General features: G+C 38.6%; 1 protein-coding gene across 2 annotated transcripts in view; it reads right to left on the reverse strand.

The window, feature by feature from the left end:
- Nucleotides 1-22,497, reverse strand: part of LOC117406015 (trafficking protein particle complex subunit 10-like) — a 168,556-nt gene that overhangs the window by 130,936 nt on the left and 15,123 nt on the right. For both annotated transcript variants that reach the window (XM_059029751.1, XM_034009655.3), the window contains exon 2: nt 13,494-13,575. In XM_059029751.1, the coding sequence (XP_058885734.1) occupies nt 13,494-13,575 (82 nt within the window). The remainder of the gene's footprint in view (nt 1-13,493; nt 13,576-22,497) is intronic.

Consider the following 22,497-nt stretch of genomic DNA (forward strand, 5'->3'; position numbering starts at 1 on the left):
AGAAGCAAAGGATCTCCCGTATAATAGGACTACCTGTGTTCACCAATGAAAAGGATAATCTACCCAGATGGATAGTCCCTCAGAGTTACCGGAAACAATGTTGCAACATGCTCATGACGAAGAAGAGGCAATCCTCGACACTTATAATTAGTGTACTACTGTTGCTTGTATGGACCTGTATCAAGATTTTGTATTGTGTGTTGCCATTATTTTAGAATTGTATTTTCTTTTTTTTCTTATTTTGTTAGATGTAGACAATGTTTTAGGAAATTGGACATTTGCTTGAACTGCACCACCACCTTCCTTGCCAAACAAAGGCAGTACCTAGGTTCTGAAGTACAACAGCTGTTTTTAACGCTATTCTTTTTTAGAAAGGGGAGAGTTGTAGGTTCTATAGACATTGTCATCTCAAATATATTGCAAATGTCATGGACTTTCTTATGTTATGATATTATATATTATCAGGAATCTACATTAAATGAACTTTAATCTAATTTGTCTAGCTTTGCCTAGAGATAACGATCAACCTAACACCTTGAATGCACCAGGCACTCAGGAAACAAAAGGCTAATCAAACCCGTCTCTGTGATTTAATTAACCCGTCTAGTGAGAGAGAGGTGGTTTAGCATAGGAGCTGAAAGAGAGAAAAATAGCTTAGAGATTTAGAGATTTAAGACAAATTTCACATCATATTGATTTAATACCACTATGGAGTACAAGATGCAAGCGTTTTTATTCTTAAATTGCCTAACAAGTATAGAATAACCCAGGTAAAAAATCCCTAAGAGAATTAAACTGTTTGCAATGTCTAACCAAAGTCGTTACCTGACATGTTTGGTGTCTAAAGAAATGTAATTTCTTATAGTAAAAATAACGGGAATTCAAAATAAAATCTGAATTATTTAGCAAAAGTTATGCACGTTTTAAAAGTTTCCCCTTTCCAGATTATGATAATGAATAAATCAGACAGAGGAAGGGGGGAGCAATCAATCAAGATTTCAAGTCCATTCGCTACCAAATAGCCAATCACAGCATGCAGCGGGAAATTCAAATAATCTCTTGGTTTGAAAAGTATAAAACCCCCTGCTTTAGCCCCAGCTCCTTGTCCCCAGCTCTATCCCCCTACACTTGCCCTCTAATCTGAGTCCCCAGCTCTACCCCCCTACGCTTGCCCTCTAATCTGAGTCCCCAGCTCTATCCAGACCTGCGATAGCCCCTGCTTTAGCCCCAGACCGACCGCTGATCCCTGCTCACGCAGATTCTAAGAAACTACAAGACTGCACCTGGAGCCCTCAGCTCTCAGTATTTATCCATCAAGGTTGGGGGCCCTGACACTCGGAGAAACACAAGGTAACAGAACGCTGAAAGTGAATGCTTTTCAGGCTAGGTAACAATACTCTTAAATATCTATTCAGGTATTGTGTGACCCCTTGTTGTGTCAGTATGTACTAGTATTTCTTTGGTAAATTGTTGTTTTAAACCTTAGTTCTCATTGTAATGCTTTTAATGTGACTTTAATTGTGTAACTGTTTTGTGTGATTTTCAAACTTATATTGTTGCATGCTTAATAAATACCATCATTCTAAGAAGAGATTCCCAGTATTGAGTCATTCGCTCATGTTGAACAAACATGATTTATGAACTTTGAACAGTCTGGAATGTGTTCTGTTTTTGGCTTGTTGTAACGTGTAAATCCGCCATCGTTTTCAGAGAGCGATATTAAAAACGGGTTTGTACATTATAATAGGACACTGTTTATTGTAGAGGTCACACCGAGATCTTGACCATCGAAGGTATCTCTTTATCCCCTACAGTTTTTGGAGGTCCTTTAATTTATTGCTCTTCAGAATATATTAACTGCCTACAATAGTACCCACAATATAATGCTGCAAATTTGAAGTCAGTCACCCAACTTGGTCAGAAATCTGACAGATGCTGTGACAATTTTGTAAAAATTGCCATCTTTTTTTTGGTTTCAAAATACCCTCCGTTCGCTATCGCAGATGCACAGGTGCTCTCAAAGGGAATGTTGAATCCTTATTAGTTGTAACCTTATTCCCCCCACTGTGCTTTGATTGGCTGGGCACACAATTTGCTATTTGAGGTGCATTAGCCCACGCATGAGACCCAACTTCTAAATCACATTTTCGTGCGCTATCGCAGTGGTTCGCTAACGCTGTCATTTTTGCCCTAGCGATAGCGGCTGCGTACATATTTGCTAAATAGGGCCCTAAAAGCCTCAAACATCAACAACATTACTGGGGAGTTGGTTCCAGGCCCTCACAATTCTCTGTGTAAAAATGTGCCTCCTATGTTCTGTTCAGAATGCCCCTTTATCTAATCTCCATTTGTGACCCCTGGTCCTTGTTTCTTTTTTCAGGTCAAAAAAGACCCCTCGGTCGACATTGTCAATACCTTTTAGGATTTTGAATGTTTGAATCAGATCACCGGGTAGTCTTCTTTATTCAAGACTGAAGAGATTCAATTCTTTTAGCCTGTCTGCATACGACATGCCTTTTAAACCCGGGATAATTCTGGTCGCTCTTCTTTGCACTCTTTCTAGAGCAGCAATATCCTTTTTGTAACGAGGTGACCAGAACTGAACACAATATTCTAGGTGAGGTCTTACTAATGCATTGTAAAGTTTTAACATTACTTCCCTTGATTTAAATTCAACACCTCACAATATATCTGAGCATCTTGTATGCATCCGAGCATACTCAGGTATCTCAGTGCACGGGTGCTTAGTGCGGGCACGCATAGGGCTGCACGGTACGCGGTGCGAGCAGCCCCCGGTGGTGCACGGGGTTACCACTGCCTTAACCTAGCGCGACAGCTCTCGGTGCGGCACAGTACTCAGCACACGTGTTACGCGGTACTCAGTGCGTGCACAGGCTCAGCACACGGAGTTCACCGGGTGCAAAAAAAAAAAAAAAAAAAAAAAAAAAAACAAACAACAACAACACAACCGGGTCGAGCGGTGCTTGTCTCTGCACTGCTGCACGGGCATACAGTGTGCAGTGTTAGGTATTGTAGCGTTACTGGGTGAGTGCACAGCGTTCGCATTTACTAGTGCTTCAGCGCAGTGTGAGTGGTGCTTTCTGCACGGCATGCAGAACACCAGGCCTATGTCAGGCAGGCCGGGGTTCCAGCCGTGCACAGCCTGCAACGCCAACATCCCGCAGGAGGACAAGCATTCCCTATGCGGGCAATGCTTGGGCGTGTAACATGCCACCTTGGCCCTTGAAAGGGAGGTGGCTTGTAACATCTGCAAGGCTTTCCAGCCCATGGTGAAAGAAGCTCGTCTGGGGAGGGCCACGAGGGCAAGCTCCAGATTCTGGGTAGTCTGCACCCCTAGCAGACTGAAAGCCACCAGGGAGATGGAAGAGGGTCGAAACAGCTGGGTTCAGATAGGCAGAAGCAGGGAAAAAAAGAAACTTCGTCAAACACAACCACCAGAAATCCAAACATACAACAAATTTGAGCCACTTCAACATTTAGATGACCAAAACCAACATCAAGAGAATGAAAGGAACAACACCCAGAACCCTATAAACAGTGCTGGCCAGGCAGCAAAAAGAAGGGAGGTCATGATTGTTGGGGACTCCATATTGAGAAACACAGCAAGTTCAGTTCGCAGTTTAGACCCCCTTACTACAACAGTGTGCTGCCTTCCAGGAGCCTCTGTCAAGCACATCACTGCATCACTGAGAACGTGGACAGGCTCCTAGAACGAACAGGAGATGACCCGGTAGTAGTCGTCCACATCGGTACAAACAACATTGGAAGAGACAGACCAAGATCCCTACAAAACAAATTCAGAGAGCTAGGAAGGAAATTAAAAGACAAAACCAAAACTGTGGTATTTTCTGGGATACGGCCAGCACCTTGCAAAGGACCATATGGACAGCTGGAAATACAAAATCAAAATGCATGGCTGAAATCGTGGTGCACACAGGAAGGCTTCACCTTTCTTGAACATTGGAGCACATTCTACAAGAAGGACTATCTATATACAGAAAGGGAACCAATCTACTCGGAGAAAGGATCCTTGAGGAGGTCCTGAAGCATTTAAAACTAGAAAGGGGGGAGAAAACAAAAAAAACAGAAGGGAGACCACATCAAAACAAGGGCAACAACTCAGGTAAGACAGCTATTAAATGTATTTATCTTAATGCTAGAAGTCTCAGAAACAAAACGCTAGAACTTGAAGCTACTGCACTAACAAGTAACTACGATGTGATAGGTGTTACAGAAACTTGGTTGTCTGAGAGTGATGGAGACGAATATAATATTAGTGGGTACACACTGTATAGGAAAGACAGGCAGGACAGAAGAGGCGGAGGGGTAGCGCTATACATAAGAAATAGTCTTGAAGCCCAGGTGTTAAATCAGGACAAAGAAAACAATGCAGAATCAATATGGGTCAGAATAATGGACAAAAATTCAAAGGGCATAATAATAGGAGCATGCTATAGACCACCAAATTCAGACGCTGAGCAAAATAATCTGTTATACAATGACATTCGAAATGCATGTAGAAAAGGAGAAGCCATAGTAATGGGGGATTTCAACTTCCCCTCTATAAAATGGGAAAACCCAATGGGGGGCACAACGGACGAAACTGAAATGGTGGAAATGACAAATGACTGCTTCCTAACGCAATTTGTCAAGGCACCGACTAGAGGGGAGTCTTTTCAAATAATGAAGACAGAATAACTAAAACAGAGGTCAGAGAGCCATTGGCAAACTCAGACCACAACATGGTCTCATTTGAAATATTTTTTAAAACCCCAAAAGTAATGACTAAAGCTAAGGTTTACAATTTTAGAAAAACAAACTATGAAGGTATGAAACAGAGACTAACAGAAGTAGATTAGAGTAAAATAGAGAAAACATCCACTGAAAAAGGATGGCTGTTTTTTAAAAATGTAGTACTAGAGGCCAAAACAATTACATCCCAAAAGTAGACAAATCTAAATCTATAACAAAATGGCCAAAATGGTTTAATAGATCAATTAAAAAAAATATTCAGCGACAATAGGCACTTTACAGAGCGTTTAAAAGGGACCAAAAACAAAGTACACAGAAAGAGTACTTGGAACTGCAAACACAAGTCAAAAAGGAAGTTAGAAAGGCCAAGAGATAGAAATCAATATTGCTAAGGGGGCTAAAACCAATTCCAAAATATTTTTCCAGTATTATAACAGCAAGAGAACATTCAAAAGAGGAGGTTAAATGTCTAAAAGACACAAACAGCAAAATCATAGATGAAGAAAAAAAAATAGCCAATATATTAAATGATTACTTTTCACAGGTTTTTACAGAGGAGGACACGGACAACATGCCCCACATGTCGACCTGTTCCTATCCAATTTTAAATAACTTTAGCATAACAGAGGCAGAAGTGTTAAAGGGACTAGGAGCTCTTAAAATAAACGAATCCCCTGGGCCGGATAAGATCCTCCCCATAGTACTCAAAGAAATGAAAGAAGTTATTTACAAACCGCTAACCAAGATCATGCAACAGTCTCTTGACACAGGGGTTGTACAGACTGGAAAATTGCAAATGTAATACCGATCCACAGAAAGGGATACAAAACAGTCAGCATGGTTTTAGGAAAGGGAGATCGTGTCTAACTAACCTGCTTGATTTTTTTGAGGATGCAACATTGACAATGGATCATTGCAAAGCATACAACATGGTTTATTTAGATTTCCAGAAAGCTTTTGACAAAGTCCCGCATAAAAGATTAATTCTCAAACTGAACGCAGTAGGGATTCAAGGAAATGCATGCACATGGATTAGAGAGTGGTTAACATGTAGAAAACAGAAAGTACTGATTAGAGGAGAAACCTCAAAATGGAGCGAGGTAACCAGTGGTGTACCACAGGAATCAGTATTAGGTCCTCTGCTATTCCTAATCTACATTAATGATTTAGATTCTAGTATAGTAAGCGAACTTGTTAAATTTGCAGACGACACAAGAATAGGAGGAGTGGCAAACACTGTAGAAGCAGCAAAGGTCATTCAAAATGATCTAGACAGCATTCAGAATTGGGCAGACACATGGCAAATTACATTTAATAGAGAAAAGTGAAAGTATTGCATGCAGGCAATAAAAATGTGCATTATAAATATCATATGGGAGATAGTGAAATCGAAGAAGGGAACTATGAAAAAGACTATTAGTTACCCTTGGGGGTAAACTTCCACTGCTACGCCAATGACACTCACCTATATTTATCACTTAAACCAGGGGACAACTTAGCTGTAGGTGCACTGACTAGTTGTCTGGCCGACATCAAAAAATGGATGTCAAAAAAAAATTTGATGCTAAATTCTGATAAAACTGAGACAATGCTTTTGGGACCCTTAAATTGCTGAAATAACATAAACCTAGCTCTTAGTGGCTTCCCCTCTAATTGGAAGTCTGAAATGAGAAATGTTCAATCAAAATCTTTCCTTTGAGCAACATATCAGGAATGCCACTAAGATATTTTTTTTTCATTTTCAAAATATTGCTAAACTTAGACGTATTTTCTCTTAGTCTGATGCAGAGAGACTAATGCACGCTTTTATAACATCAAGGATAGATTACTGTATTACGCTGTTCTCTGGTATTTCTAGCCATGCTATTTCACGATTACAACTTGTACAAAATGCTGTGGCCAGAGTTTTAACAAGAACCAAGATATGAACATATCACCCCTGTTTTAGCAGATTTGCACTGGATTCCTGTTCGTTTCAGGATGATTTTAAGTTTGTTGCTGGTCTGTGGCTACAGCTCCAGATAGTGTTAGTATTCTTTAATAACGACAGAAACAGACAGTGTTACAAGACAGACTAACAAACACAACACTCACGTTTTTCACTGATGCAGGGTCTCCTTTTTGGTTGTATTCTAACCATTTAAAAAGGAACAGATCACTTACACTACAACCCCTTATATACCGTCCCTCACAACCCCTAGGTTAACGAGCACATCCGCTCCTCCAATCCGCGGATGCCACGCTGTTTCCCGTCCGGGTCACTGTGTTTGGGTACCGTAGCCCCGCCCCTTTTCTAGATGACCGACTTCCACCTAACCCAAGGAATAAATTGTCATTGCAATTTAGTTAAGGGTACTCTTCCTTTTACACAGCGCCCTCACAGGTCAGGAGGGAGATCTAACACCAAGAATCATTCGATCTCTGTCACAGACAGCTAATTGAGATAGATATTTTTTAATTGTAAACATTCTATTTACACTAGAGCATCAAAGTGCATAGCTATTTGTTTTACATTAGAAATAAACAAATTATTTCTTTGGAAGTTCTTCTGGCTTTTGTGGTTATATGGGTGAGTGTTTACTATTTTTGTAAGCCTAATGCAATGTAAATAATAGTTTTAGGCCTATTTGAAATGTTTTGCCATTATTTATAGCTGCTCTGGTACACAGTCTTTGGTATTTTCAGCCGTTTGGTATGCATTCTGGGAGCTAAAGTTCAAACTGAAGAGCGTTCCTAAGTGACTGTATTGTTACAGGTCCAGTCAGAACTACACAAAAACAGTTACCAAATCCTACAACTGCGTGTGTGCGTAACATTCGTTTTTAAAAGTACTTTTTTATATTAAAATACACATTTTTAAACCTCCCCACCCACAAAAGGCACTAAAGACTACTTAGAAGCAGTAACTTGCTAAATGGGAGTAGTAACTGTCCAGTAGTTTTTCACCTGCAGGTGAATATAAAAAACACTCTCTCGACACCAAACTACCGTCAAAAACTACCGTACAGAATAACACAAAAGTTGTAGAAAAAATTCAGCCTACCAATCAGACCTGAAATCCAAAACGGCAGGCAGATTGATTGAACTTAATCCCACTTTTGGAGCTGCACAAAATAGAGGCTTATAATGGAAAGAACATTGCAACCATAACTATGGCAGGATTACCGTCCTGCCATAATTCACTCTACTGTCACAAATACATTTTTTATAGCACTTTAAAGACAGTGTGGTACAAACAGTGATACAATGTTTGGCTACGGAGTTACACCTATAGCAAAAACAGGGTTTCCCCCCATAAACCTCTGCACACATTAAGGTCGGCTAACGCTGGACTTTTGTGCCTCCCAAATGTAAAATTGAAAAGGAAAGGAAAGGAGAAAGTGCATTTAGCTTTAATGCACCCAGACTGTGGAACTATTTGCCTCCCTCTATTAGTGATGCTGCTTCACTGTATTTTTAAATCAAGAATAAAGACTCACTTTTATAGATTAGCTTTTTTAACCTAACTTAGATATAAAGTTGCTGGTACCTATTTTTATCTCCTAAATTTTGTATTGTATCTATCAAGGTATTGACAGCGTCGTCCCAGGGGACTTTTTTGACCTGAAAAAAGAAACAAGGATCAGGGGTCACAAATGGAGATAAGATAAAGGGGCATTCAGAAAAGAAAATAGGAGGCACTTTCAAAAATGTCCCCTGGGTCGATATTGTCAATACCTTTTAGGATTTTGAATGCTTGAAACAGATCACCGGATCTTCTTTATTCAAGAATGAATAGATTCAATTCTTTTAGCCTGTCTGCATACAACATGCTTTTCAAACCTGCGATAATTCTGGTTGCTCTTCTTTGCACTCTTTCTAGAGCAGCAATATCCTCTTTGTAATGAGGTGACAAGAACTGAACACAATATTCTAGGTGAGGTCTTACTAATGCATTGTAAAGTTTTAACATTACTTCCCTTGATTTAAATTCAACACTTCTCACAATATATCAGAGAATCTTTTTTATAGCTTCCCCACACTGTCTAGATAAAGACATTTCTGAGTCAACAAAAACTCCTAGGTCTTTTTCATAGATCCCTTCTTCAATTTCAGTATCTGCCATATGATATCTATAATGCACATTTTTATTGCCTGCGTGCAGTACTTTACACTTTTCTCTATTGAATGTTATTTGCCATGTGTCTGCCCAGTTCTGAATGCTGTCTAGATCATTTTGAATGACCTTTGCTGCTTCTACAGTGTTTGCCACTCCTCCTATTTTTGTGTCGTCTGCAAATTTAACAAGTTTGCTAACTGTACCACAATCTATATCATAATTATAGATTAGGAATAGCAGAGGACCTAATACTGATCGCTGTGGTACACCACTGGTTACCTCGCTCCACTTTGAGGTTTCTCCTCTAATCAGTACTTTCTGTTTTCTACATGTTAACCACTCCCTAATCCATGTGCATGCATTTCCTTGAATCCCTACTGCATTCAGTTTGAGAATTAATTTTTTATGCGGGACTTTGTCAAAAGCTTTCTGGAAATCTAAAGAAACCATGTCGTATACTTTGCAATTATCCATTGTCGATGTTGCATCCTCAAAAAAATCAAACAGGTTAGTTAGACACGATCTCCCTTTCCTAAAACCATGCTGACTGTCTCCCAGGATATTGTTACCATATACACTACTAGGGTTGGACGATAATGACATTTTCAGTTATCGATTATCGGCTGTAAATTATCACGATAATCATGATTATCGGCTGAAAAAATAACATGTAAAATGTCTTGGAATTTATCAAATTTAAAGCTATATATGACAACTGCCTCTACGAGTTTAGAAGAAATAAAACCAGCATCTTTAATAAAAGTTATGAAACAATGGTTGGTTACAAAAAAGCACAAATAATATAACTAGGGACCTACCTAATTCGCGATTTCGCGGAAATCGTGAAATTGAGGGGTCACCGCAAAATTCACCTCTTAGGGGCCAATGCATACAAACAAGTACGGTGAGGAAAAAAAAAGAAAACTTGTTTAAATGAACTACTGCACAACACAAGCGATGCAAACTATGTATCTTCCTTCTGTAGATAGCCCATTTTTATTCCTTCGTCGTCCCGTGTGCATTGCACTTAAGCAAAAAAAAAAAAAAATGTCCACAAGTAACATTTACAAAATAATTTCTCCAAAGCAGTTAACGTTCTTGTTTACTATTCAAATGACAAAGTTTTCAGCCTATCAGTGCGTCTTTACTGATTTTATGTGATCTGTACTGTGCAGGAGAGGGCGGGACAAAGGTGCTGCATTGTTTTCATTTAGGTTGCTAAAATCTAGTTTTCAGCATTGGAGGGAAAATAGTAGATATGGACGACAAAAAAAGCAAAGTATATTTCGGCTGATGATCGTTTAAAGATATTTCACAAAGAAACTACATGCAGACTGAGGTAATTGTTTTCCATATCTTAATGTGAATTTGGAGAAAGTACGATCGATCGCTATATAGCTTCAAAATCACGCATTAAACAAACGGCTACTTCAGAGGCTGCTGAACAGAACGTAAAATAAACAGCTTTCAGAAACCAAACTGGAAAGTCTGCACAGACAAGAAGTATTCCTGTCTGCAAGTTAAATCAGTACTAAAACGATCCAGCACAGCCACCTCGCTTCAACCTGCTGCTTACATACAGTTGGAATTTTAGACCCGAATAGCCACGTCTTCTTTGTTTTGACTCGGTACTAATAAAATAAATGATTGGATGGGACAAATAACATGACAACGAACGTGCTGCATACATTGCCTTTATTAAAGTATGCCAGATGCCCTTGTGTAACCGAGTTTTTGGGCTGTTTCTAATCGATTTCCACATCTGTATAACTTGACAAAGCTTTGCCTTAACTTCCAGCAATTCAGTGGATGCAGAACGCGCAGTCTCAATGTATGGGCAAGTCAACTGCAGGTGATGCTGCATACTCGCCTTTAACAAATGCCAGCACTCTGTTTTAGAAATGAAGCAAGTACCACTATTTTTAGGCTTGATAGTGTTCTGAAATACTGTCTACTTGGGTTTATTTAATGTTTAAACAGGTCCGCGAAATGACCTCGAAATCCTAATTTTATTCCGCAACATACCCGTGAAAAATACGTAAATTTACCGCGATTTAAGTAGACCCCTAAATATAACCAAATCTTTGGTAGCTTTTAAACTTTTGAAATATAGGCTACTTATTTAAAAAAGTGTTTAAAAAAAACCAAACAAACAAATTATAAATTGCGATTAAAAAATATCAGCTTTTCCATACTGCCTACAGACGGGCTTATTACCTTGCGGATCACTTTCTGTCACTCCAAAAAACTGCCACACAGGACTGATGCTGTTTCTTTTTTCTAAAATCTTTTCGGAAGGTTTCGTAGTTTCTGCAGTTGCCATCGCCATTAGCTCAAACGTTTGCCTTTACTCCGTGAATCTTACGTCACATGTTACAACTTCCCACTACGCAGCGCGCACAGATCACGTGTTGCGTCTCATGCAGACAGTTAAGTCCTGTCTTAATGCTTCAATGCAGAGTTACTGTTACACACAAGCATATCATAGTGGGTAACGGACGATAAAATGATTATCGATAATTATTTTTCAACGCAATACAATTATCGATGCAAAAACATTATCGATAATATCACGATAATCGATTATTGTTCCAACCCTATACACTACCGGTCAAAAGTTTTTAGAACACCCCCATTTTTCCAGTTTTTATTGAAATTTAAGCAATTAAGCAGTTCAAGTCCAGTGAATAACCTGAAATGGTACAAAGGTAAGCGGTAAACTGCCAGAGGTTAAAAAAAAAGGTTAGGTTACCAAAAACTGAAAAATAATGTACATTTCAGAGTTACACAAAAAGGCCTTTTTCAGGAAACAAGTAATGGGTTAACAACTTACAGCTGTTCTGCAGCAATGGAAGTAAATTAAGCCTTGAAAGTTGATGCTAACAATTCCTACAGGTGTCCCAACTTTTGTTGATTACTTACAAACCCTCTGTCTGTATAAAAGCAGTGTTGGAACAGACTGTGTTACTACACCCTCTTAAGCATTATTTGGACAGTATTGTACTGCAGGAAGTAGTATATTGCTCTCACAATGGCAAGAAAAGTGCAATTAACAAAGGAAGACAGACAGACCATTATAACCCTTAAAAGTGTAGGTATTTCCTTTAGAGAAATTGCAAAGAAAGCCAAGGTGTCAGTGAGTACAGTTTCCTACACCATCAAAAGGCACTTGGAAACTGGAGGAAACTCTGACAGGAAGAGGTCTGGCAGACCCAAAACCACAACAGAATCAGAAGACAAGTTTCTGAGAGTCAGAGGTGTTCTAAAACTTATGACCTGTAGTGTAGGTAATGTTCCAATTTGGATCTTATTATAGTTTCCATAAGTTTACATATAATATAAGTCAGGCTTATTGGTCTGTGGTTACCTGGTTTGGTTTTGTCCCCCTTTTTGTGGATCGGTATTACGTTTGCAATTTTCCAGTCTGTCGGTACAACCCCTGTGTCAAGAGACTGTTACATGATTTTGGTTAGCGGTTTGTAAATAACTTCTTTCATTTCATCTATGATTTTGCCATTTGTGTCTCTTAGACATTCAACCTCCTCTTTGAATGTTCTCTCGCTGTTATAATACTGGAAAAACATTTTAGAATTGGTTTTAGCCTCCTTAGCAATACTGATTTCTATCTCTCTCTTGGCCTTTCTAACTTCCTTTTTGACTTGTGTTTGCAGTTCCAAGTACTCTTTCTGTGTACTTTGTTTTTGGTCCCTTTTAAACGCTCTGTAAAGTGCTTTTTTTTCCGCTGAATATTTTTTTTAATTGATCTATTAAACCATTTTGGCCATTTTGTTATAGATTTAGATTTGTCTACTTTTGGGATGTAATTGTTTTGCACCTCTAGTACTACATTTTTAAAAAAACAGCCATCCTTTTTCTGTGGATGTTTTCTCTATTTTACTCCAATCTACTTCTGTTAGTCTCTGTTTCATACCTTCATAGTTTGCTTTTCTAAAATTGTAAACCTTAGCTTTAGTAATTACTTTTGGGTTTTAGTTTTTGGATCAATAAGCTACTAACAACCAGATGGGCCAAATGACCTCCTCTCATTTGTGAACTTTCTTATGTTCTTCTTTATTTTCTTGTATTTTTTACTTATTTCTTGTGTTTTTATTATTTACTATGTTATTTATTGCTACTATTAATAGAATTGTATGTTGTTCATTTTGTGGTTTTACTGTTTATTTTTTTTGTTTTTTGATGATGATGATGCATACTTTCCGTAAAGCGCTTTGAGATACCATGGTATGAAAGGCGCTATACAAATACAATAAATAACAATAAATAAAATAAATAATATGCAATGAGATCTATGTACATTCATTTAATTAGAATTAGGGCTTGAATTTCGATTTTTATTTTTTGTTGAGTTTATTTGACAAAATCGGTTATTTTCAGTTATAAAAAATAAACGCCACTCAAATGCACACAGTGGCAATGTCTTTGCAATGTCTTTGCACACTGCCCGCCTTCTGAAAGCCATTTTCTTTATGAAAAATATATATTAGCAAAATATCAGTTTAAAAAAAAAAATTCTAAATAGGTCTTCAGGGGTGTTTTTCAGTTATTGGTTAAAATCGAAAGCTTCAAGCCCTAATTATAGGCAAAACACAATCTCACAAACCTCCTCCATTCCATCGGCTCCCGTGGAAGCTGCTGTGCCAGTGAGTGGTAGAGGGAAGTAAACAAATTCTGATCCCCAGCACCTAAATTGCAGAAAAGAAAATATGATTAATGCCTTTAGTGTTTCTAATTTAACATGTGTACAGCTAAATTAAGCAGGTACCGTCAATCTTACCATTGAAAACTCTAAATGAATTTGCTTTCATTTTTAAACTGTTAGTTTCAAACAGTAATTCACTATGTAAGGCACTGACAAACAACAGCTATTATTAATTACCAGTGCTCTTAAAACCATGCAACCTTCCTATGACAGGAAACTGTCCTGCAGTATTTACTAAAAGTATTCCTGTTATTCCCTATCGATTAAAATCTGTTCCTGCTTTTTGTATGTTTGTTTATCTAAAGATATATAAGTGACGACAACACACACTCTATAAAAGGAGTGCTACACAAATAACATTGTCCGTGTTTTGTGTCTATAATTGGCACTAGTACATGTGATTCCAGTACAGTACATTTATCTCATCGTATAATTAATTGACTTCCTTCCATTTTGATATACTTGGCCCCCTGTAAGTTGGAAAAAATAGTTTGGCCAGAATGCAATCCTTACTGGGGTTTACAGTACTGCTTCAATGGAATCAAAGACTTGATTTCTAATAGGCAGCAGTGTGGAGTAGTGGTTAGGGCTCTGGACTCTTGACCGGAGGGTCGTGGGTTCAATCCCTGGTAGGGGACACTGCTGCTGTACCCTTGAACAAGGTACTTTACCTAGATTGCTCCAGTAAAAACCCAACTGTATAAATGGGTAATTGTATGTAAAAAATAATGTGATATCTTGTAACATTTGTAAGTCGCCCTGGATAAGGGCGTCTGCTAAGAAATAAATAATAATAATAATAATTAAACTCAGCTTAAACTCAGCCCCTTGGCAGATGGAACCAATCTAATATTTATAATATTTTTACATCAGTGTGACAGGATGACGTTGTGATGACATCAGGTCAGATGCAGGAACGGAAACAAATGACACCAGGTACTGCAGGCAAAAGGCGCTGCGGTGCCGTTTACTTTCAAACAAAAATAAATAAACTATTTAAACAAAAACACTTTGCTCACAGAGCGAAATAAAAGATTTAAACAATAACAAAATCACGATCACAAAACAACTAAACAATACAGGTCCTTTAAGGTCCGGCTGGGCAGTAGCCTTCAAGGTTCCTTTAAGTTTTGTTTCGTTTTTCTTTTCTTTCTTTTATTTTTACTCTCCTCTCTTGCTCTTCCTCTCGAACACCCCACCTCGAGTGCCGAGAGCTTCAGGCTTTTATATTAGTGACCGACGGATTAACTACCTATCAATTATTAATTAATCCCTCGGTCACATTCTACACGAGTTTTCTAATGTGGACGGGGCTTCCCGTCCACGCTGCTAAACAAAACAATAACTAACGGCACTTTGCCGTCATATATACAATAAATAAATCATAACACAAACAAATACAATAATAATAATAATAATAATAATAATAATAATAATAATAATAATACTACAACAGTAAAACAAATGCAAAACAATAAAACTGCCCAGGGGCGGAGGGTACCCCGTTCTATAAATAAATAAACAAACAAATATATGTACAGGGCTCCTCGTCCTGTTACAATGAGTTTTCACTTTTGTGAAATAACATTTTTAAATGTCTAACCATTGCTTTTTTGTGTAATATTTTAGGATTGATATGTTCTAGAAGCCCCGCAGCTGTCATTTTGTCAGCTTTTGGTTTTAAAATGTAATTTTCTCCACTTGTGCAACACATACGGGGCTGCACGTTTATGTACCTTTCTGTGTGTATGTCTTAAATATTCTCACAAAGCATGAGAATCAAAGACTACTTGATTTCTAATGGCTTAAACTCAGCCCTTTGGCAGATGGAAACAATCTAATATTTATAATATTTCTTACATCACAGTTTTCACTTTTGTGAAATAACATTTTTAACCCTTGTTCTTTTGTGTAATGTTTTAGGATTGATATGTTCTAGAAGCCCCGTGGCTGTCATTTTGTCAGTTTTTGGTTTTACAATTTCTCCACTCGTGCAACACATACGGGGCTGCACGTTTATGTACCTATCTGTGCGTATGTCTTAAATATTCTCACAAAGCATGAAACACGGGAATGCAGAAATAAAGGAGTTTTATTACATTATACCTAAAAGCCCCGGGAGCAGTCACATTGACGGCCACACAGAAAACAATTGTATTTTGAGTATACAGAACGGTATTCTAGTTTATTATTTTTATTTACCAGTCTGCAGTGTGTTTAGATGTAATTAGATTAGTCTCTACTCTCTGCTTGAGTGAATGACTGACAGTCTATTGTTTTTCAATCAGCCTTTTCAAACGCTGCGTCTCCTTGCCAGGTGCGCTTTTTTGGTAGGTGCCACTTTGTATGCGACTTATTCGTTCCCCAGGTTACTGTAAAGGTCAGAGGCTACCCTGAAGAATTAATTAGTCTTCCACAGTTTCACGAGAGGATACATGAGAGTTTACACAAGAGGATAGTCTTTCATATATGTTACTTCCATGCAAATAATAAAAAGAGAAAAATGAGTCAACGAAGACGCATAATTGCTGTGCAGTGCTTGCAGGTTTTATGGACCGTACCTGACGATGATTCCGGAGATGAATGAGGTATGGAAAGCAATGGAAGTGACTCAGCACACTTCAGCAGTCAATTACTATCAGGACTAGTGAAAAAAAAATGCAGTTGAGTTTTATAACGCAACAAAATATGGAGTTGATATTTTGGATCAGATGGCACAGAAGTATTCCGTGGAAGCTGGCTCCTGCCGGTGGCCTGTAACTGTTCAGGTGTTTTGCAATGTATTGAACCTAGCAGCCATCAACTCCTGGGTACTTTACAAGGAATGCACGGAGAAGAGTTTACCAAGGAGAGAATATATTTTACAGTTAGCACAGGAACTTCGCAAGAAGCATTTGGAACAGAGGGAGATTGCCCACAGCTGAAGCTGGCAACACCGCTGAGAGCCGCAAAAGACGCCAGGTTGGTAAATGCCAAAAAAATTAAAAACTTCAACTGTGCCCTGTGCAGAAAGGGTGTGTGAAGCACATTCTGTGTTGATTGTGAACAGCCTAGACTCAAGGTAAATAAATACCCTTTTGTCCAAAAAAGGCAGAAAAAATGAAAAAAAAAATGGACTTTTTTATAACTTGTGCTGCTGCGCTTCTGTAAAAAGTTTTCTAAGTTTATTTATCTACATTGATCAGTTGCTTTTGATAATAAACCGATTTCTGTTGAAAAGTTAAAAATGTATTGCTATCGTTTCAGTTTTATGAATATGTATGTTGTAAACCGATGTCTGTTCAGATGTTTATTTACATTTTCTTGTTTTGATTTGTAAAATAAATGTTCATATATACATATTGTGAACGAGTGGTAGTGTGGTGCCGTTAGTCTCCGGCGTTTTCTTCCTATTTTAGACAATGGACAGACTCAGTAGTCAGGTGAGTAATCTTTATTTACAATATTTAAACAGACTTTTGACTTATTAAATTCTCTACGCCCTGTGCGGGCCACTAACTAACTCACTTCTTCAGCCCTCTCTATTCTTTCAGGTCCACGCTGCTGTAGTCTTTGTTAGTAATACACTTGGTTATTTTACTACAAGTGTTAAAAAGGTGTTCAAGAGTGGAGTAAACCAGGAACACAGGTAGAGTAAGTAGAAGCTCCCTCTGCTGGAGTGAGCCGGAACCACAGGTAAGTTGAGTAGAAGCTCCCTCTGCTGTACTGAGCTGGAACCACAGGTAAGTATAGTAAAACGCCCTCTGCTGGAGTGAGCTGGAAACACAGGTAAGTATAGTAAAACGCCCTCTGCTGGAGTGAGCTGGAACCACAGGTGAGTAGAGTAGAAACTCCCTCTGCTGGAGTGAGCTGGAACCACAGGTGAGTAGAGTAGAAACTCCCTCTGCTGGAGTGAGCTGGAACCACGAGTAAGTTTGGTGCAGGCTTCCTCTGCTGGAGTGATCCCGGAGCACAGGTAAGTTGGGCACAGGTTCCATCTGCTGGAGTGGTCCAGGAATACAGGTAAGTTGGGTGTCAGCTCTCCTTGGATAATCTCCTGGAACATAGACAAACAGACAACCAAAACTTCCCTTGCTGGAATGATCCAGGGGCATACACACTTACAAGTGGTTATGGGGAAGCTGCCACCACTGACGAGTTCCAGAATGTCTGTAGAATGAAGCTGGCCTCCTTGGCAAAACAGTGAAGTAATGGAAACCCTGTGGAATGGCGCGGTATGAACAGAACAGTCCCGAAACAATAAATAAAACACTTTTTAATTCCCAGCGTCCCGTGTCCTGGTCGAATAAAGCACCTCTCTCACACGCTGCTGTCTCGCTGCGCCTGCACAGCACTTTAATACTTCAGCATAACCTGTTCTCTCTCTGCGTCAACTAAGCGCTCGCTGAGTATTTTACACTACCAATAACCGGCAGTAACACAGTTCGTTGTAGCAAAACATAAACAGATAAAAATAAATCGGAGCAAACAAAAAGCCGCCTCAACAAGAGGATAAACACATACAGCTGCACTTTGTATAAACAAAACAAAAGCTATCTCAACCCGAGAATAAACACACAAAGCTGTGCTCTGAAAGACTGACTACCACTGAGAAGTCTCGTACTTACTATTACTTAGAGGAAAGTCAAGAACCCTGGGCTTTCTGGGGTATGCAGTTTTTCTTCCCGCGACGCCATTTCTTAACGGCGTCACCGTCCTTATCTTCACAAATATATTATATATATATATATATATATATATATATATATATATATAGTACCAGTCAAAAGTTTGAGTACACCTGCTTGAAACCAGGTTTTTCATGATTATCTATGCTTTTAACTGTATAAACTTGTCTATAAACACTTAATATTTCATTATATGATACGTGTAGTTATATAAGCTGATAATCATAAGTGAATTATATTCAAAATTTTTATTTTTAAATGAAAATGTAAATCTTGTCAATTTCAATGAAATGGTCACCCAAAGCAAGGGGATTTCAGTCAGTTAAAAGTCTGAAATGTGTATAACATGGTGTTAGAACACTGGCCTAAGTATAAAAGTGTCTTTGTTAGATGTTCTCTGAGTTAACTAGCATGTTACCTAATTAACCTTTTGTCACCAATTATTGTTAACAGGTGAGGGTCCATGATTACTATAAATATAGGTAGCATAGGCACAAGTTTGTCATTCCTGAATGTAAGGGAGCAGAAAATGGCAAAATACGCTCAGTTAAGCAAAGAAAAAAAGAGTCTGTAATTACTTTAAGAAATGAAGGTCAATCTTTTAGACAAATCGCAAGAACTTTGCAAGTGTCTGTAACTGCTGTGGCCAAGACCATCAAACGACTTGAAGAAACTGGCACTCATGAGGACCGAACAAGGTCAGGCAGGCCAAGGGTGACCTCAGAATCAGAGAACAAGTTCATTCAAGTCACAAGTCTGCGAAACTGGCGATTAACTGCCCCTGAAATACAAGCTCAGCTAAATGCTACTAGAAGTACAGATGTTTCAACATCAACTGTTCAGAGGAGATTGCGTGAAGCTGGCCTAACTGGAAGAATTGCTGCAAAGAAACCATTGTTAAGAGTGCAGAATAAGAGGGCCAAAAAACACAGAAACTGGATGTTTGAGGAGTGGAAGTCGGTCTTATGGACCGATGAGTCAAAATTTGAAATATATGGGTCCAACCGCAGAGTATTTGTAAGACGCAGAGAGGGTGAGCGCATGAGTTCTGCATGTGTGGTTCCCACTGTCAAGCATGGAGGAGGCAGTGTCGTGGTCTGGGGTTCCTTTGCTAGTGACAGAGTTGGCGATCTTTACCAAGTCCATGGCAAGCTCAACCAGCATGGCTATCATAGCATACTTCAGAGGCATGCCATTCCACCAGGATTACGGCTAGTTGGGCAGTCCTTAATTCTTCAGCAAGATAATGACCCGAAACACACCTCAAAGTTGTGCAAGAACTATCTGGCGAAGAAGGAAAGTGAAGGACAACTCAATCTAATGACCTGGCCTGCCCAGTCTCCAGACCTCAATCCCACAGAACTTCTATGGGACGAACTGGACAGAAGAGTCAAAGCAAAGCTACCCACAAGTGCCCTACATCTCTGGGAATTGCTGCAGAAGAGCTGGGAAGACATGTCGGGTGATTTCCTGCTGAAACTTGTTAACCGAATGCCTCGTGTTTGTGAGGCTGTTATTAAGGCAAAGGGTGGCTATTTTGAGGAATCCAAGATTTAGAGACAATTTTCAATTTTCTTGAACATTGCTTTGATACTCCTTATGTTTTGTTTTGTATATTGTAACATGCGTTTTCATTTTCAAGCATTTACAGAAACGTATACGACGTAAAACATTGTCAATTAAGAAAAAAAAACTAGTTTCCAGGAAGTGTACTCAAACTTTTGACTGGTATTGATATATATATATATATATATATATATATATATATATATATATATATATATATATATATATACACACATACATATATATATATATATATATATATATATATATATATATATATATATATATATATATATATATATATATATATTGTGGGCGTGTGGGTGCACACAGACGAAGCAGACAGTAGTTTCCAATCCAAGTTTGTTTATTAAACTTCACAAAAGCAAAAGAAATAAACTTGCTCGCTTACTTCACAAAAGAAAATACCATCCTGGTTGCAAGTTGAGATGTAAAGAAAATAAACAGTTCAAACAGGATTTGTATAGCAAAAAAAACACAACAACAATGTAAACTAACTGGACAGTTAACCACGTCCAGTTGAATTAATTGGTTCCTGGGTTTCACCAGGTTGTTTGTTGGCTTCAGCTTGTCTCCAGCATGTGAAAACCAGCTGCGTCTCTTTCGCCATTGCTGTATTCCCTTCCAACAGCGCCGACCCAGAAAAGAAGATTTCAGTCGCAAAGACAGTTTTTTTAGCTTCTGTTTTATATTCCCGTTCTTGGTTGTAGATAAGCTCACACTGCTCACTGGTTGGAAGCCAACCTTGACTGGCTGTGAAGGCTTTCTTTTAAAGGGTGCTGGATCATCTGGTAATTGGACGGTTACAGGCTACAGGTGCGGGCCAATTAAGGCTAATGAGAATTAACCATGGTACAACCTTGATCCCCTACCTGACCACACCTGCAGCTTATTTACCCGTTAACTCCTTGACGTCATGGCAGGCAAGTACGCTGACCACAGGTCTATCATTCTCTTATATGCAACACCTCTGGGCTCGTTCCTAGCCCGCCATGAACGCCTCCTGCTGGTGAACCTGTGAGCTGGCTCACAATATATATGCGCTTCGGTTGTTCAGATGTTTATATGACGTACTCAATAACTTTTTTTACTTGTCAGAGCTGCTTATAGTTTATCTGAACAGTGCCAGATATCTGAATGGAGCAATATTACTGAACTGTCCATGTCTTGGTTTGTTGTTGAAAGATGCTGTCTGAGCTCTAGTCGAGCTGGCAGGCTGTGATTGGCTGACTCAGCAGTTGCAGGTAAGGATTGGTTGCTTTCGTCAATGCAAAGTATTGACTGGCTGGTTTTGGTGGATAATAAAATATTTGTTGTCCAGTAGATGTAAACTAAGCTTAAATACACAGCTAGTCAAAATGAAAAAGCTGGTACTTGCGCGGAGTGATTTTAAATTTGATTCACAGGTGATGCGGTGATGTTCCAGCGCGCATCTACTGTGTATTAATGCCAGCTACAGCTGGAAGCTGATTGGCTGATAATACTGAATCGTTTAATATTTACAAATCACTGCACTAGGGTTAAAAGATACACATGGGCCTATATTTTCCCAGATGGGCAAATCATAAGCAAATTGTCCCTCCAATGGGCAATTTGTCTGCAGTATTTTGGTTGCCTATTTCTTCGTGGGTATATAAAATTATTTTGTTGCACTAGGTGTTAGAGTTTACAAATGACATCAACATTAAATAAAATGTGAAGAATAACTGGAATTGCCATAGCCCTACACATTTTCACCACACTTCAAAAATTGGACCAACTCATTTCTGCAGACAGAAATGGATATTGCAGCAACTTCCAACAAGTCTACCCTGAAGCTACAATAGTAATTACAAAATAGTACGGCACAAAGATGCTACTGTAAAGGTCATTGTCACCAAGCAGAAACATTCCTAATAACCTGAATTGTAGTGTGCACAAAAAGGAAATGCAAATGTTGATTATAGGTCTTTAAAAGGTAATTGACAAGGTAATTAAAAGTATCTGACAAGCTCTTGGGAAAAGTTAATTAAAAAAAAATTAAATGTACATGATGCCCTACAGAACACAGGAAAGCATATATTTAAAACATAATTAGGGCTTCTGATTTTCGGTTTTAACCAATAAAACCTGATAAAACATAATAATAATAAATACATTTCCCAGCGCTGCTGGGCAAATGTCCCACCTTCCTGACTTGCATCTATCATTGATTCGTTCTCAATACTTTAAACCCACCCCAACTACTGAATGACAGCACATTCCTACATTTCTATTGGAGACTCCGCTTGTGAGATTTAAATCAGGATGGAGGCTTGTTAGCGGGATTTCAAGCTGTATTACAGTTAAGATACGGAGGAATTAAAACAGAATTGTGGCAAAATGTACAAAAATACCTACACACAAAAACCCCAGAAGAATGTGCCTGTGACCATAGGGATTTCTTTGTGGAAGACAGCAAAGGAAAGAAGGTACAACTTAAGAGTGCAAGTACTGTCGAGTTACTACTATACATATTTTGACACAAAAAAAAACGTTTAAACATTTTGGAAAGTATCCGAAAACACACTCATTTCATACAGTATATCAAATACAAAAGCGCAGAAAAAAAAACGATTTACTAAAACTCAAAAATAGCTAAAAATAAGCACAGAAAAATACAATTAATAAAA

The sequence above is a fragment of the Acipenser ruthenus genome, chromosome 9 (genome assembly GCF_902713425.1).
Source record: "Acipenser ruthenus chromosome 9, fAciRut3.2 maternal haplotype, whole genome shotgun sequence".
Lineage (NCBI taxonomy): Eukaryota > Metazoa > Chordata > Actinopteri > Acipenseriformes > Acipenseridae > Acipenser > Acipenser ruthenus.